This window comes from Antennarius striatus, chromosome 12 (assembly GCF_040054535.1).
Source record: "Antennarius striatus isolate MH-2024 chromosome 12, ASM4005453v1, whole genome shotgun sequence".
In the NCBI taxonomy this organism is placed as follows: Eukaryota; Metazoa; Chordata; class Actinopteri; order Lophiiformes; family Antennariidae; genus Antennarius; species Antennarius striatus.
The window spans coordinates 119138-135292 of record NC_090787.1 but is presented as its reverse complement, the minus strand read 5'-3'; the positions used below and the strand labels follow the sequence as shown (position 1 = coordinate 135292).

The following is a 16155-nucleotide window of genomic DNA, read 5'->3' as shown; positions in this document are numbered from 1 at the left end:
TAATATAATAATGTCCCTCTCACCCTTGTGGGGTGGTATCTGTGTGTCATCCTCAAGCTCGGGTCCTCTACCAGAGGCCTGGGAGTCTGAGGGTTCTGTCAGTATCTTAGCTGTTCCTAGGACTGCGCTCTTCTGGACTGAGGCTTCAGATGTTGTTCCAGGAATCTGCTGGAGCCACTCTTCCAGTTCCAATATTATGAGAACTAATCGCTGCCGTTTTGCCTGAAAGTTTTGTATTCACATCTGCAACCTCTAGATGGCGCCAGTCAATAATTTTGAATGAGAGTGGCATAGCAGTCAGCCCTTTTTTTGGATGTTGATGATGTTGCAAATGAGATGGTGGCCAACTCTGTTGTAATGACATGTCGGAGAAAAATAAACTATATTAATGCAGTGCACCCTCTTTCCTCGCGGTTAATGCGTTCCAGGAACCACACGCGATTAACGAATTCCGCTAGAGAGCGACAAACTATTTCTTATTACAGTAATTATGGTAATTTAAACATTTATTAACCCTCCCCATACTGATATTAAACCATCTTCTATCTGTATTACCTTTTTCCACACTCTTATCAACTGTTTAAAGCACTTTTATGTCTCACGTAAGTCCAAAACTCACAGAACGTTGCGCACTTCCGGATGCTGTCAGCCAATAGAATGTGCGTACGGTATCACGGGACTGCCTACTAAAAATCCAAGATGAGGTGAAGTTGCGAGCGTTGATGCACGAGGGCGCACTGTATATAAAACATTTTGTTAAATATCAAGTAAATGATTATTGGAATCAGGAATTTTGCAGAAAGTAAAGCTAAGGCTTTAGAAGAATATTAAATTTAGGGAAGGACATTAATTAGTGCTGAAGCGTTTTAGAAGAGTGTCATTTAGATAACATTTAGTCTTTTTGAAATACACATGCTGCTTTTTAACTATGCTGCAAACAAAGAAGCTCCACAGAGAGGCTGAGGTCCTCCTTCGTGCCCCGTGCCATCAGGGGGTACAATGACTCTCTCAGGAGGAGCGGGGGGGAGGTGGCGAGGTCAGCACGGGGTTGAAAATGGATTTAATTTAATTTAAATTTAATTTTATACTGTTGTATATATATATATATATATATATATATATAATTTATTTATTTTTTATACTGTTTTATATTTTAATTCAATTTTATACTGTTTAGATTTTATTTTATACTGTTTATATTTTAATACTGTAATATTTTTAAATTTTATACTGTTTATATTTTAGTTATAGTTTAGTATATAAGTCCTGTTAGTGCTGCATGTGTCTGTCTGTTAGTGTAATGTATGTCTTGTGGTATGTCCTGTGATGTCAGTGTTTCCTTTTCTCCTGGTGTTTATCCAGTATTATTTGTTAAGTAATGCCTGAGCAGTGGATATATACAATTTCCTCCGGGATTAATAAAGTATCTATCTATCTATCTATCTATCTATCTATCTATCTATCTATCTATCTATCTATCTATCTATCTATCTATCTATCTATCTATCTATCTATCTATCTATCTATCTATCTATCTATCTATCTAGTTTGATAGAGCTCTACCTTTTTACCTTCAGGCTTGAAGGAACCTCAAAAGGAATTCTTTGAGTATCAGTTCATTCAAAAATATCTTGAGTACACAGTATAACTGTAAGCAGCTGGATAAGATGAGGGTTTAAATAAATAATAACCCAAACAACAACCTGTGAGATAATCTGAGTCTCTGGCAGGCCTAGCATAAAAAGTCTGTCAATACTGTACTGTATATTGTATCAAAGATGCTGCAACATTTTTAATTCAAAATGTCATAGCTAAACACATTAACCCCATGGAACAAAACCTGCTTCTACCCTTAAACTTTCATACTGAAGAATGCAGACGTTGAGGTGAGGTACTTTGTCAGTTTTGCTGAAGGCTGTGCTTGCATGTTTGAGTTTGTGCACCACCTCAGACAGTTGATAGCTACTACTTCAGGATAAGATGAATGTATCTTCTTAAGCAGGTGTACAACAATACCTTGTAGCTCCAACAGTCACGGTGCAAAAGGTAAACTGTGGTCAGACACTGAACATTTATGTCTGCCTCTAATCATCTCAAAACTTGTCATGATTGTCTTAAAATAACATAATAATTAGGTTCTTGTTAGTGTTGTCTGAACATGGAGCAAATGTGTTAATCAACATACTTTATATAAATACCTGTATTATAAAACAACTACAGAAAATGTATGTTATTATTTTGATACACTGATTCAAATCACTCATAATACATAAGATAAAGTGTTACAATTCCTTGTGTCATAATCCAAGGTAAACCTGTCATAAACCTCCAAATCTGAGGCCATGGTCCTCAGCAGGAAACCGGTGGACTGCCTTCTCCAAGTGGGGAATGAGGTCCTTCCACAAGTGAAGGAGTTTAAGTATCTCGGGGTCCTGTTCACGAGTGAGGGAACAATGGAGCATGAGATTGGACGGAGAATTGGGGCAGCAGGAGAGGTATTGCAGTCGCTTTACCGCACTGTTGTCACAAAGAGGGAGCTAAGCCGAGAGGCAAAGCTCTCCATCTACCGTTCAATCTTCGTTCCTACCCTCACCTATGGTCATGAGCGATGGGTCATGACCCAAAGAACGAGATTGCTGCCCAAAGACCATTTTATTATTCTACGCATGATTCTCCCGACTGATGTGAGATAAACCATGACTTAGTCACAACACATGAGCCAACCAAACTAAAAACAAATGTGTGCCTTTCAAAAAATTATTTTCATTTTGGTTAGATGTATAATTTCACGGTTTTTAACACACAAATTTTACTGTCTGTAATCCACTTCAATTTTACACTAAACATATACCGGTAGTTGTCTTTGGAGTTTTGTTATTTCCTCCTTGACCTTTGTGTGTATTTTTTGACACGTCATAAATCTCTTGGTCCTCGCTTTTGACCTCTTATATGTTATCAGAAGCCTTCAAGGCTGTGGCCACACCTAACAAACCCATCATAAAGTACAGCGACCGCTGTATACAGGAGTGTAATATGAAACATGAGGTCAAACACTTGCAAACAGCATAACTATAAAAGCTTAGCCATCCAGCGTCTCGTTCAGTTCCCCACGCTCCGCCAGAATGTGGTTACTGAGCAAATTTCTCTGTCTGTATTTCATCCCCTTTTATGGGTGCATGTGCCAGGAACCCGATCATCATCATCAGCCCTTCTTTCTTGCAGGTCCCATTATCAATAAACAGGTGAAAGATGACAATGGCAGAACCTATGATGGACCGGTATTAACCACCATTGACTGCAGTCAACCAATACCTCCAGGCTCCAGACAGTACTTTCAGTACCTCAAGAACAGGGGGGTGACCCATTTCAAACTGCCATTGTCATGGTCTCAGCTACTACCCACAGGCCTCTCCAGCCAGCATCAACAGGATGTGGTTACCTGTTACCACATCCTGCTGGAACAACTACAGGAGGTTGGTCTCCAGCCTCTGGTCATCCTTCATGGATCCACAGTGCCGGACACTCTGAAATCGAAGTATGGAGGCTGGGAAAGCCAAGAAGTGGTGGAGAAGTTTCAGCAGTATGCTGAGTTTGTGTTTGGGGAGTTCGGACAGCTTGCACAATCCTGGGTGACACTGAGCAGCCTGGATGAGCTCAGGGATGCTGAGCTGCAAAGCGCTCTTGAAGCCCACACCCGAGCCCACTTTTGTTACCATCAGATGTTTCCGGAAAGAGGTAAGAGATCAATACCTAATGGATTATGTGTCAAACCTGGTCATATTTCAAAGCTGCAGAAAGATTGCTATCATCAAACATATATGTAATGGAGAATATTGCAGTCTTTTCCTATTTAGGAATGTTTTCTGCTATTCGTAAGACATGCTAATATTCATCTATATTGATTTTTTTAATGTTAATATTAGGGTTGTCACTTTAACGCGTTAATTAGATCAATTAATTACGCTGCAAATTAACGTGCTATAAAAATTAATGCAATTAATCGTGAGTTGCAAGTCAATGCGCAAGCATTATAAATTTGGCCCATTGAGGGACCCGTAGGCTGCAGTTACGTCACTTGCGCCAGTAGTCAAAAGCAGAGTGACTGACAACAGAGATGGATGCGACACAGGAGAGCGAGGCAAGACCACTGGGACCTTTGGGAGGAAAGTTTATTTGTAAAGAGAACAAAGACGGGACTAAATGCAGTGATTTGTACCTTTTGTAAAAGAGAATCATCAAATCACTGAAGCAGCTCCAGACTAACGTATCATTTAAATGTAAAACATGTGAAGGACACAGAGTTGAACGTTATCTCACCCTTTAAAGGAAAAGCCTGTTGGCATCTTGCTATTTAGTTTCCTTATTTAGAGACATGTTCTACTATTCATTGTGAATTGCTGCATTGAGTCAGCTCTAGTATTCATTCTGATTGAGAGTCTGCTTATGTGCCTATTTGAGACTCAGCCTTATTTTATTTCTGAATTTTATTTATTTTATTTAACTGTATTCGTATTACATTTTTGAGAAATGCACCTGGCCCAATTGGTTTGCTGATGTGCTTGGCCTTTTTTCTTTTGAATTTCATTCATAAAGCACACTTAACCAATAAAAATGTGGATTTCAAATCTTCTCTTCTTGGTGTATTCTATTGATTAGTCATGCGCTACAATTTTGTAATGGCCTAGAATTCAAATGCTTTATTTGGGGGCCTTTAGCAGTTATTAGATTAAAATGTGATTATAATAATATTTTTTAAATCTTTTTAAATCACCTGACAGCACTAATTAATATAGTTTCATTGGTCGCACATTGAAATCACGGATTCCCCTTAGTCCTAACAGAGACGATAATGTTAGTTTTATATTTTTAAGGTTGGGTTTTATCGTATTTTTTATTAATGAATATTTTTATTAATTATTAATAAATAATTAAAATAATTAAGTTATTAATAATTATAGCTTGGAAGTGATCTCTGATCTTTTGTAGAATTTGTCCAGCTTTATCACTGACTGAACAATTGATCAACCCCATTGTGTTTGCGTTCAGAGTGTGGAAGATTAGATAGATGTGCAGTAATAGCTGTGTTTGATTGCAATGTGTAACAAAGTTCAAGATGAGAGAATGGAAGGGGAGGGAGGGATCTTGTTTACCGAAGAAAAGCAGAACAGTGAGAAATAATACTGTTTTACAGATGGAGGAATATCTGTTGGAGTTGAAGTGACTAAAGCCCAAACCATCTGTGAGTCTCAACTACTGGTGAGATTATCCTGTCATACAGAGATTCAAATTAAAGATGCATTTAAAGACGTTAAAGACCGCGTTCTGCAGCAGTATGGCAAAAAAGATAACATTAAAATCTATTTTTACTTTAATTTATTTTACCATGGCTACTCTTTCGAGCTTCACTCATACATTTGCCTGTTTTTCAGAAAAATTCCGATTTCTTCTCAGTTAAAATTCAATATGACTGCACCACAGGACAAAATCTGGACGAGGAGCTGCAAAATATTTTGGTATGTAAAATTTTATGTTAATATATTTTGTATTATGGGACCTTTGTAACTTTGTAACTGTGTGTGTTCTTGTAGGGAAAGTGTGGAAAACCCATTCTTTTTTATGAGCTGAGCGCCATTGGCTGTTCTCCTAATTGGTTCCTGTCTGGTGAAAATACCTGGAAAGGTAATGACCAAAAAAGTCAAATCCAGAGAAGTGAAATCTATACTAAGAAGAACAGAATAATAGAATAGTTCCTTTGTTTGCTGTGAATTGTAAGCATTTCCTAGGATCATATAAATGTATATGATCACACAACTCTTTGAAAAACTTACCTCCTATAAAAAAAACCCCCACAACTACTTGATAATATGCCAGTGAATAATTAGCTGGGCATTTATTCATTCACAGCAGACAGAAATGCAAGAAGCACTTCAGTGAAAGTAGCTCTATTGTAAAAGTTTCTTGATTTTAATTTTTGCTTTATTTTACTTATATTTTTTAAAAATCAGAAGGTATGAATTCCCAGGTGCTAAAATGACCAAAAAATGGTAATACTGTCAGTCATTAGTAAAGTATAGATAGAGATTGTGATTTCAGAGTTTTATATTAACCTGTACAATTACATCAAAGCCTCCACGGCGCACTGACGTCGTGCCCGGAGTGTTTTCGCCTCACACCCTATGCCAGCTGGGATACGCTCCAGCTTCCCATGACCAGCGGATAAAGCGGTTTTTGGTTGTGGAAGGAAGCAGGAGACCCTTGAGAGAACCCACACAGATATGGAGAGAACATTTAAACTTGGAACAACTTGGGATGATCTTTCTGTTTCTTTCTGAGGCAACAGTGCTACCATTAGCCCCCATGCAGCCCTTCCCTGATTCTGGGTCCAATTGCCACAATCCTGTCAGTGAAATCTCCAAGTGTCCGAATTGTGCTGTCAGATTACTGCTCATCTTATATATGTACTTTATTTATTGACAGTAGTTTATTTTTTTTGGACATGTCATTACAACAGACTTTATCACCTTCAACTCATTTGCAACATCAACACCATTCAAAAAAAGGGCTGACGGCTTCCCCTGGCTCCATTTCCACAACCCCAACATAAACTGGCCTGTTGTTTCGATCCTTGGCTGGAGCCAGGGTTCTTGTAGAGAAAAAGAATCTATCAACTATTGCGGATCACGGTCAAGAACTGCAACCACCTCCAGTCACCCGCTGCCACATCTGCCTTCCTGATTGCAGTAAACCTCCCATTTAGACAGCTGATTCACATACACTCACTGCCAGATCATTCCTTGTATTCATGCAAGACATTCCAGCATTGATTCATAGCTTTACCAGTTCCAATCCTGTCAGTTTGAAAGACTAACCTTCTGTCCATGACTTCAAACTTTCCTTGTTCCTTCCTGGATCTTTTATGCCTGTCCTGTCTGTCTGTCCTGTTTCTTGCTGATCCACTTGGATTAAAAAAAAACATTAGAGAGTACCATTGTCTTGTATGACAAAATTCCAATCCAATACAATCCAATTTTTATTTGTTGAGCACTTTACAAAAACCACAGTCGACCAAAGTGCTGTACAGACGAATAAATAAAAACAACAAACATTATAGATAAAAGACAAAATGGCACAAATACTGTAAGTAAAATAAATCAATTAAAAACATAAAACATGGATAAAAGCAAAAGCCATACAATCAGAGCAATAAAAATAAGATAAAATAAAATAAAATAAAATAAAATCCAGTGTCTATCTAGATGTTAAAAGCCAAGGAGAAGAGGTAGGTTTTCACAAGAGATTTAAAAACAGACAGAGAAGAGGCCTGTCTGATTTGTTGAGGCAGATTAATCCATAATTTAGGAGCCACAGCAGCAAAGGCACGGTCCCCTCTGAGCTTCCGTTTGGTCTTGGGCACACTCAGGAGTAGCTGATCAGCTGACCTGAGAGAGCGAGCATGTACGTAAGGGAGTAGAAGCTCAGAGAGGTAAGGCCGGGCAAGAGCATTCAGGGATTTAAAAGTAAATAAAATATTTTTAAAATTCACATATTAATTCTAGGTTAGGCTGGCTATTTTTAATTTGATTCACATCTCAATACAAATCTTTTTTTTTTTTACTTTCATGCAAGTCTTGGATTCAAGTGTTTCTGTGTTGAACCATACCAAAGATAGGATTCCCACGGGGTGTGTTGCCACCAAAGGTGAAGACATGTGAGTGGTCGGCAGTGACCACTGTGAGGGTATCCGATCTCTGGTTATCTGTGCAGCACGATGAATAGCACTGTCAAACATCACAGCTTCTGTCAGTGCCAGCTTGGCTATGCCATCGTTGTGGCCATGATCAATTCTCCCTCCTTCAACATTACAGATTCAAGGTTTCTATTGTGATGACAAGTCGCTGTAGACAAGAAGTATTTCATGACACAAAGCAATCTGGGTATGTTCTTATAATTTCACAGTTCTGAGCAAGGGAAACTATGAGGTTCTTGGACTTGACATTGAGGATCTGTTACATCCAGAGGACTCTATCCTAAAAAGGTATTGCAATGCATGCAGATGAGCAATTATTATCTCTCCTGTTCATGCACAATGATAAGGATTTGAAACTACGATTATGTGCATGCATAGAGCACAAAACACAAAAAAATACATTTCAAAATAAGGGAGCAGTGTAAAAGCTGAAAAAAATATATACTGTTATATTTGATATACTAATGCCACTTTAAGGAACAGTGGATGAGAGTTTGTGCGTGTTTGTGAACTGAAAGGTGAGCAAGTTATATACAGTGCCTTGCGAAAGTATTGCCCCCCTCAAGTCTTTTTGACATTTGCCACATTTCAGGCTTCAAACTTCAAAGATAACAAACTGAAAATATTTTTCAAGAATCAACAACATGTGAGACACAATTGTGAAGTGGAACCAGATTTATTCAACATTTTATATTGTGTTTAGAAATAAAAAAACTAAAAAGTAGGTTGTGCAAATGTAAGACCAAATGACACACAGGTAACTCTGTTTGTCATTGTTATCATTTAGGTCAATATTGGATCATTCAGAAGTCATCAGGGAACTTCTGGAGTCAGTTAGCTGAGCTGAGAGAAATGGGGGCCAGTACTTCTGTATATCCAACTTTTCAGTTTTTTATCTGTAATCATGATGTAAAATGTTGAATCAATTTGGTTCCACTTCACGATTGTGTCTCACATGTTGTTGATTCTTGAAAAATATTTTCAGTTTGTTATCTTTAAGTTTGAAGCCTGAAATGTGGCAAAATGTCAAAAAATGTCTTGGGGGGCCCAATACTTTCACAAGGCACTGTATATTGGAATTGCTGTACTAATACAGCAGACTTTGTCACTGCCAGTAATATATTAGGATTATTCTCCAGGTTCCTAATCTATTTTTCAACATTTTCTTCTTTTATCTTCAGTCATTTATGCAAAACTGACAAAAACATAAAGAGCCGTCAATTGTCATCAGGCTCAGTTGGCTATTATGAAACATGGGACCATTTTGCCACTATGTCCTCCTCTGAGCGAGATGCTTTCCTGAATGAATCCTTTCCTGATGACTTCCAATGGGCCACCTCCAGCGAGTCCTTCAAGGTTGAAGGAGGCTGGTCAGAAGATGGAAAGGGAGAGACCATCTGGGACCGTCTTGGACACGACGGTCTAGCTTTTGCAAATCAGACAGCTGATCTAGCTTGTGACAGTTATCACAAGGTGGAATATGATGTCTACCTTCTGCGAGGCCTTCAAGTCGAAACCTACCAGTTTTCCATCTCATGGGCTCGTATTTTCCCCTCTGGTCACTGGGACAGCCAATCAGAGAAAGGTGCTCGTTACTATGACAATCTGATAAATGCCCTCATTGACTCTGGCATATACCCTGTTGCAACTCTCTACCACTGGGATCTGCCCCAGCAACTTCAGGACTATGGTGGCTGGGCCAATGCCTCCATTATTGAGGCCTTCAAGGACTATGCAGAGTTCTGCTTCTCCAGGTTTGGAGACAGGGTGAAGACCTGGAACACATTCAGTAGCCCCTGGGTGGTGAGCCATGCTGGTTATGGTACAGGTGAGCACCCCCCTGGAGTAAAAGACTATGTGGTTTCTTCCTACCAGGTGAGAGCAAGGGCTGTACCGTAATAAGCGTACTCTATCGTCATGTTTCTAATACAGTCAATCTACAATGTGAACATTGATTCTGAATTTTAGGTCACTCATAACATCCTGAAGTCCCATGCAGAGGCCTGGCATGTCTACAATGACAAGCACAGAAAGACACACGGAGGGAAGGTTGGCATTGCATTGAACTCTGACTGGGCTGAACCCATGGACCCCTCCAAACCTGAAGACATAGCAGCAGCGGATCGCTATCTGCAATTCATGCTGGGCTGGTTTGCTCATCCCGTATTTGTGGATGGAGATTATCCAGCAACACTCAAGACACAGATAGAACAGAAAAGAACAGAGTGCCCCAGTTCTCCGCCAGCAACACTTCCAGTTTTCACTTCTGAAGAGAGACAAAGAATACATGGAACAGCTGACTTTTTTGGATTAAATCACTACACCTCCCGGTTGGTGAACAGCAGTGATGGTGGCTGCACGCCTGGTCCTCAGGGGGTGGGGGACTTCAAGGCACATGTTGACCCTTCTTGGTCCTCCACAGCTTCTGAATGGATCTATTCTACACCTTGGGGTCTCAGGAGACTTCTAAACTACATTTCAACAGAATACTTGAATGTTACCAAAGTGCCTATTCTTATAACTGGGAATGGAATGGCGACTGAATACAGTGAAGACAGTTTTAATGACACTTCCAGAATAGACTACATGAGGAGGTACATCAATGAGGCCCTCAAAGGTAAAATGCAACAAGTAGTTACTTTTGTAAATACTCTTCTAATTTCATATAACTGTATTTACACGTCGGACAAGCTAATCCAAATGTTATATTACATTTTGTGATTAATAGTATGTGTAGCCATTATATTCACTTCTTTATCCTATTGAGCCAATTTGATTTGTAGTCTTTTTATTAAATAACTTTATGGTGAATCAGATTTTGCAGCTGAACTTCTTTACTTCCTCAACAGCTATACACCTGGATGGCGTAAATGTGCAGCAGTTCACAGTCCAGTCACTCATGGATGGTTTTGAAGGTCCACAAGGCTACAGCGAACGGTTTGGATTGCATCATGTCAACTTTGATCTGCCTGACAGACCCAGAACTCCAAAGCAGTCTGCCTACTTTTACTCCAAAGTTATTGTGCAAAATGGCTTTTCCTCCAATAGACCGTTCTTTCATGAAGCACAGCTGACAAACATTGTTTCAAATGAACGTCCTTCAATGCCACCTTCCACCGTCCCATCCCAAGCTAAGAGTGTTTGGAGGAAGTTCTCTGGTCAAAATAATTTTGAGAGAAAACTCTACCACTACGGCACATTCTCAGAAGAATTCAGCTGGGGAGTATCGTCCTCGGCTTACCAGATTGAAGGAGGTTGGAATGTTGATGGGAAAGGACCCAGCATTTGGGATACATTCACACATATACCTGGCAGTATTCCTGAGAATGCAAATGGTGATGTGGCATGTGATAGCTATCACAGACTTGAAGAGGACCTTTATATGCTTCGAGCAATGAGGGTGAAGTCCTACAGATTCTCTCTGTCCTGGTCCAGGATTTTTCCTGATGGTCAACGAACCTCCCTGAACCAGAAAGGTGTTGACTACTACAATCAACTCATTGATGGTCTCAGAGCGTATAACATTACTCCCATGGTGACACTCTACCATTGGGACCTCCCTGAAGCACTGCAAAAACTTGGTGGTTGGGACAGTGTAGACATGATAAACATTTTCAATGACTATTGTGACTTCTGCTTTGCCACCTTTGGAGACAGAGTGAAATTTTGGATGACCTTCAACCAGCCTCACACAATTGCGTGGTCAGGATATGGCCTCGGACAGATCCCACCAAACGTCAAGAATCCAGGAACGGCACCATACAGAGTTGCACACAACCTTATAAAAGCACACGCCAGGGCGTACCACACATATGATGAAAAGTATCGCAAGTCCCAGGGTGGTCGGGTGTCCATTGCTCTCAATGCTGACTGGATTGAGCCTAAAGATGTCAATGTTCCCCGTGAAGTTGTGGCTGCTGACCGTGCTCTGCAGTTTCAGCTGGGCTGGTTTGCACACCCCATTTTCAAAAATGGTGACTATCCTGATGCTATGAAGTGGCAAATTGGAAACAAAAGTGAGCTCCAAGCTCTTCCAGAGACGAGACTACCTTCCTTCACTGATGAAGAAAAGAGCTTCATCCAGGGAACCGCCGACATGTTCTGTGTAAATCACTACACGACAAAGAGATCAGGCCATGTTGCAGCTCCACTTAAACCCCAGTCTTATGAGTATGACCAGGATGTGACCAAATCAGAGGAAGGTGATTTCCCAACGACTGCCATCAACAACCAGAGAGCTGTATCCTGGGGCTTAAGAAGACTTCTGAACTGGATCAAAGAGGAGTATGGAGACCCAGAGATTTACATTACTGAGAATGGAGTAGCTACAGACAGGAACACAACAGTTGATGATGCAGACAGAGTCTATTACTACAAAACCTATGTTGATGAGGCTTTAAAAGGTAATTATATATGAATGTGTGATTTTCTTAGATGACTCATACATCTACTGTACTGTACGTTTAACAAATCACCATATTTCTGACATTGTAGAAACAATCTATCACCAATATACAAATTTCAGTGAATTCTTTCTAATTCAGTTTTCTTTACCTTTTTGATTTAAACAGCTCATAATCTCGACAGTGTAAAAGTGAAAGGGTACATAGCCACATCATTAATGGATTCTTTAGAGTGGCTCAATGGATACAAAGTGGGATTTGGTTTGCACCACGTGGACTTCACTGACCCAAATCGTCCAAGGACACCCAAACGCTCAGCCCACTATTATTATCATGTCGTGCGGGACAATGGTTTTCCACTAACAGATGATGAGAAGGTACTTTACGGACAGTTTCCAATAGCATTCAACTGGAGTACTGCTAGTGCCTCTTATCAGGTAAGATTTTATTTGTGATGTAATATACTTGCGGTACAGTAGGGTGGTGAAGTTATTTTTATGGTATATTTATGCAACATACTCAGCTATGAGGCAAAAATTTTCTTTTCAGATTGAAGGGGCTTGGAGAACACATGGAAAGGGACTGAGTATCTGGGACAAGTTTGCTCATACTCCTTTAAGAACAGACAACAGTGACAATGGCGATATTGCTTGTGACAGTTACAACAAGATTGACAAGGATGTGGAGGTGCTGAAGAAGCTGAAGGTTACCCACTACCGTTTCTCTGTGTCCTGGCCCAGAGTGCTTCCAGATGGTACCAAGAGCTATGTAAATGAAGCTGGACTGACCTACTACCACAGATTACTAGATGCCTTGGAAGCTGCCAATATTCAGCCTCAGGTGGGCAGTGTTGTTAGATAAGATACAATTTGGCTCCAGCAGTGAAATACATCAGCGTTGAGTGGTTTGTACAACTGTGGACACATTTTCTGTCGTTTTCAGGTGACCTTGTACCACTGGGATCTCCCCCTGACTTTACAACAAATTGGAGGATGGGAGAATGATACCATTGTTCAGAGATTCAGGGATTACGCTGATGTTTTATTCAGCCGATTGGGAAACAAAGTTAAGTTCTGGATCACTTTGAACGAGCCATATATTGTGGCCAATCTTGGCTATGGATATGGCACGTTTGCACCAGGTTTGTTTTTTTGTGAATGACAACTGAATACTTTTATTCAAAATATGCTGTGAAATCATTCCTGTACCCCAGATGTAGTCGCACAATCATCAATATACAAAATGTAGTTTCAGATTGCTAAGACAAATATGTCATCTATTTTAAATCAAGCCTTTTTTTCTATTTTGCTTATCAGAGTATGTATACAAACTTTTTCATGAAGTTAAAGGAAAATCAGAGTAGTTTTTGTTTCCTGTGATCTCTTGGATGTGTAAGGAATCTAGGCATCATTATGAATGTCAACAAACATTTCAGGCATTTATGGCAAGCAGTATGTTGCTGCTCACAACCTTATCAAAGCCCATGCTGAGGCTTGGCACCTCTACAACGACAATTACCGAGCATCACAGGGGGGCATCATCTCTATTACCATCAATTCTGATTGGGCTGAGCCAAAGAATCCATATAAATATGAGGATGTAGATGCAGTCAAGCGCTACTTACAGGTAAGAAGTAACTGTTGACAGCAGTGCAGAGTTTGACACTTGAATCTATACATAAAACGTATAAATTTTTCTACAGTTTTTTATTGGCTGGTTTGCCCATCCCATCTTTAATGGCGATTACCCTGACTTAATGAAAACAATCATTCGTAAAAGAAGCATTGCCGCTGGTCTCCTTGAATCACGGTAAATGAAAAATTGTTATTCCAGCAATAGCCCTGAATACAGATGGATTTCATATACAAAATTCTAATATGTTTCCTATAAACTTTTTGAAACTCTGGGAATAGTCATTCAGTCATGCATTATTTACACATCCATGTTTAAATAATGCATGACTTGATTGTAAGACATGGATCTGATTTATTTCAAAATATTGATGAATATTAGACCACTCCTTATTTCTTTTTTTTCTTTTTTTGTAGACTTCCTGAGTTCACACCTGAAGAAATCAATAGGATCAAAGGGACTCATGATTACTTTGGTTTCAACCATTACACCACAGTTCTTTCATACCCAGTGGATTTGGGAATGCAACAGGATTACGAAGGAGACAGGTGCATTGGGATGTAGAAACTAACACTCAATTATAGAGTTGTTTTTTTTAATCTATAATGCACAAGGAACAGGTTTCACAAAAAGGAACTAAACTCTAGTTTTTTTTCAATTGCCCATTAAGATGACATATAGCGGTATCTGAAATACTTATGTATCTGAGATATATAAGTAATTTTGAGCTGTCTAATGAACATCCAGAGCCACTGGAGTCACGCATGACCGCTCCTGGATTGAATCTGGTTCCTTCTGGTTGAGGATCACTCCATTTGGATTCAGGAAAATCCTCAAGTTCATCAAGGATGAATATGGAAACCCTCCCGTCTATGTGACAGAGAATGGGATCTCAGAACGAGGAGCAGTGAACTTGAATGACATCCACAGGACACACTACTATGAACAGTACATTAACCAGGCCCTGAAAGGTATGACAGTAAATGAAAGCCAAGTACTTCATGGAGTTATAGACATTTCATCGCATTTATGAATTCAACTTAAAGTCTAAATATGCCAAGTTGTTTGTGAGATGGGATTCATCCCTACACCTTGGTTGGTTTCGTGGTTGATCTATCAAGAAAAACCCTGCCAACCTTTTAACATGCCACTGCTGCATGTTTTGTTAAGGTACAACAGCTTTGACTAACATTAAATATGAAGCTGACATTCTTTCTAACGTGATTAGGCATAACGTCAGCAAGAATGGTCCTCCAATAATCAGCTTTATTTGAAAGCGCAGACCTTTTCGAAAGTGTATGTTTGTACATGAGAGATTTACGAAACCTCGCTGAAATGCTAACTTTTTTTCAGAAGCACTTGTTATGTGTACATCCATGCTAATGTTGTCATGACTGATCTACTTTGAGCTCATGTTCTGGATGGGGTGGATCTGAGAGGCTACACAGCCTGGTCATTAATGGACAACTTTGAGTGGGCTGCCGGCTACTCGGAACGATTTGGACTATTCTATGTGAACCGCTCCAACCCCCTCCTTCCGCGCGTCCCTAAAAACTCAGCTTCTCACTACGCCTCCATCATCTCCTGCAACGGCTTTCCAGATCCAGCCCTCGGACCCCACGATTGTTTGAATCCTACGCCTGAAGGTGAGTTTATTCACAGATTCATGAACAGTTTATACTAGGAGAGAAGTACCTCCTCTTGCAGATACGAAGTCTGATAAATGCACAATGTAACAGTTACAAAAAGAGATGATTTGTTTCTTCTCATTTTCTTTCAGCTTCAACCACATTTGCTACGACAACACTGAATAACACTGTACATACAACCATCCCCACCATGACAACACCGAACAACATTGTACATACAACCACGTCCAGCATTACAACACTGGACAACAACGTACAGACAACTGCTCCAATACCTCCTGTGAACAGAGTGGATTTCTTGGGTCTGGAGCTTTTGCCTGATGATGCAGAAGTTGCACTAAATGTCCTCCTTGCCTTTCTTCTTGTAAGTGTGTTTGGGATCGTGATTGTCATTTACCGGCTCAGGACAACAAGAAAGAAGCAAAAGAGAACTGCAGTGGTATCTGTTAAGATGGAAAGAATGTGAGGGAATGAAATATTTTCTCATCAAACATACTTTGTTCCCACAATGGTTGAATAATTTAGAACTAGGTGAATTAAACTCAGTATGTTTCAATCTGAGACAGCTGTGTTGTAAGGCTCTGAGAATAAATAACCTTCATCATAAATAAAGCACCACAACACCTACCTTTGAATGCTTACTGATTCCCCACCGATAACTATAAAGAGATATCCAGTTAATTTATTGAATGATTTTAATTTAATTTCTTCTGTTATTATTTTA

The 16155-nt window shown here is 39.7% G+C and overlaps 1 protein-coding gene across 1 annotated transcript; it reads left to right on the top strand.

Annotated features, from left to right (window-relative positions):
- The first annotated feature begins 3176 nt into the window (after positions 1-3176).
- On the top strand, positions 3177-15897 carry LOC137605455 (lactase/phlorizin hydrolase-like). The gene is made up of 13 exons (XM_068330158.1): positions 3177-3735; positions 8979-9622; positions 9716-10364; positions 10597-12150; positions 12319-12587; positions 12700-12990; positions 13093-13291; positions 13586-13776; positions 13853-13959; positions 14199-14330; positions 14530-14753; positions 15192-15428; positions 15563-15897. The coding sequence occupies exons 1-13, from the start codon at positions 3177-3179 to the stop codon at positions 15895-15897; spliced, it is 5391 nt and encodes a 1796-aa protein (XP_068186259.1).
- The last annotated feature ends 258 nt before the right edge of the window (positions 15898-16155 follow it).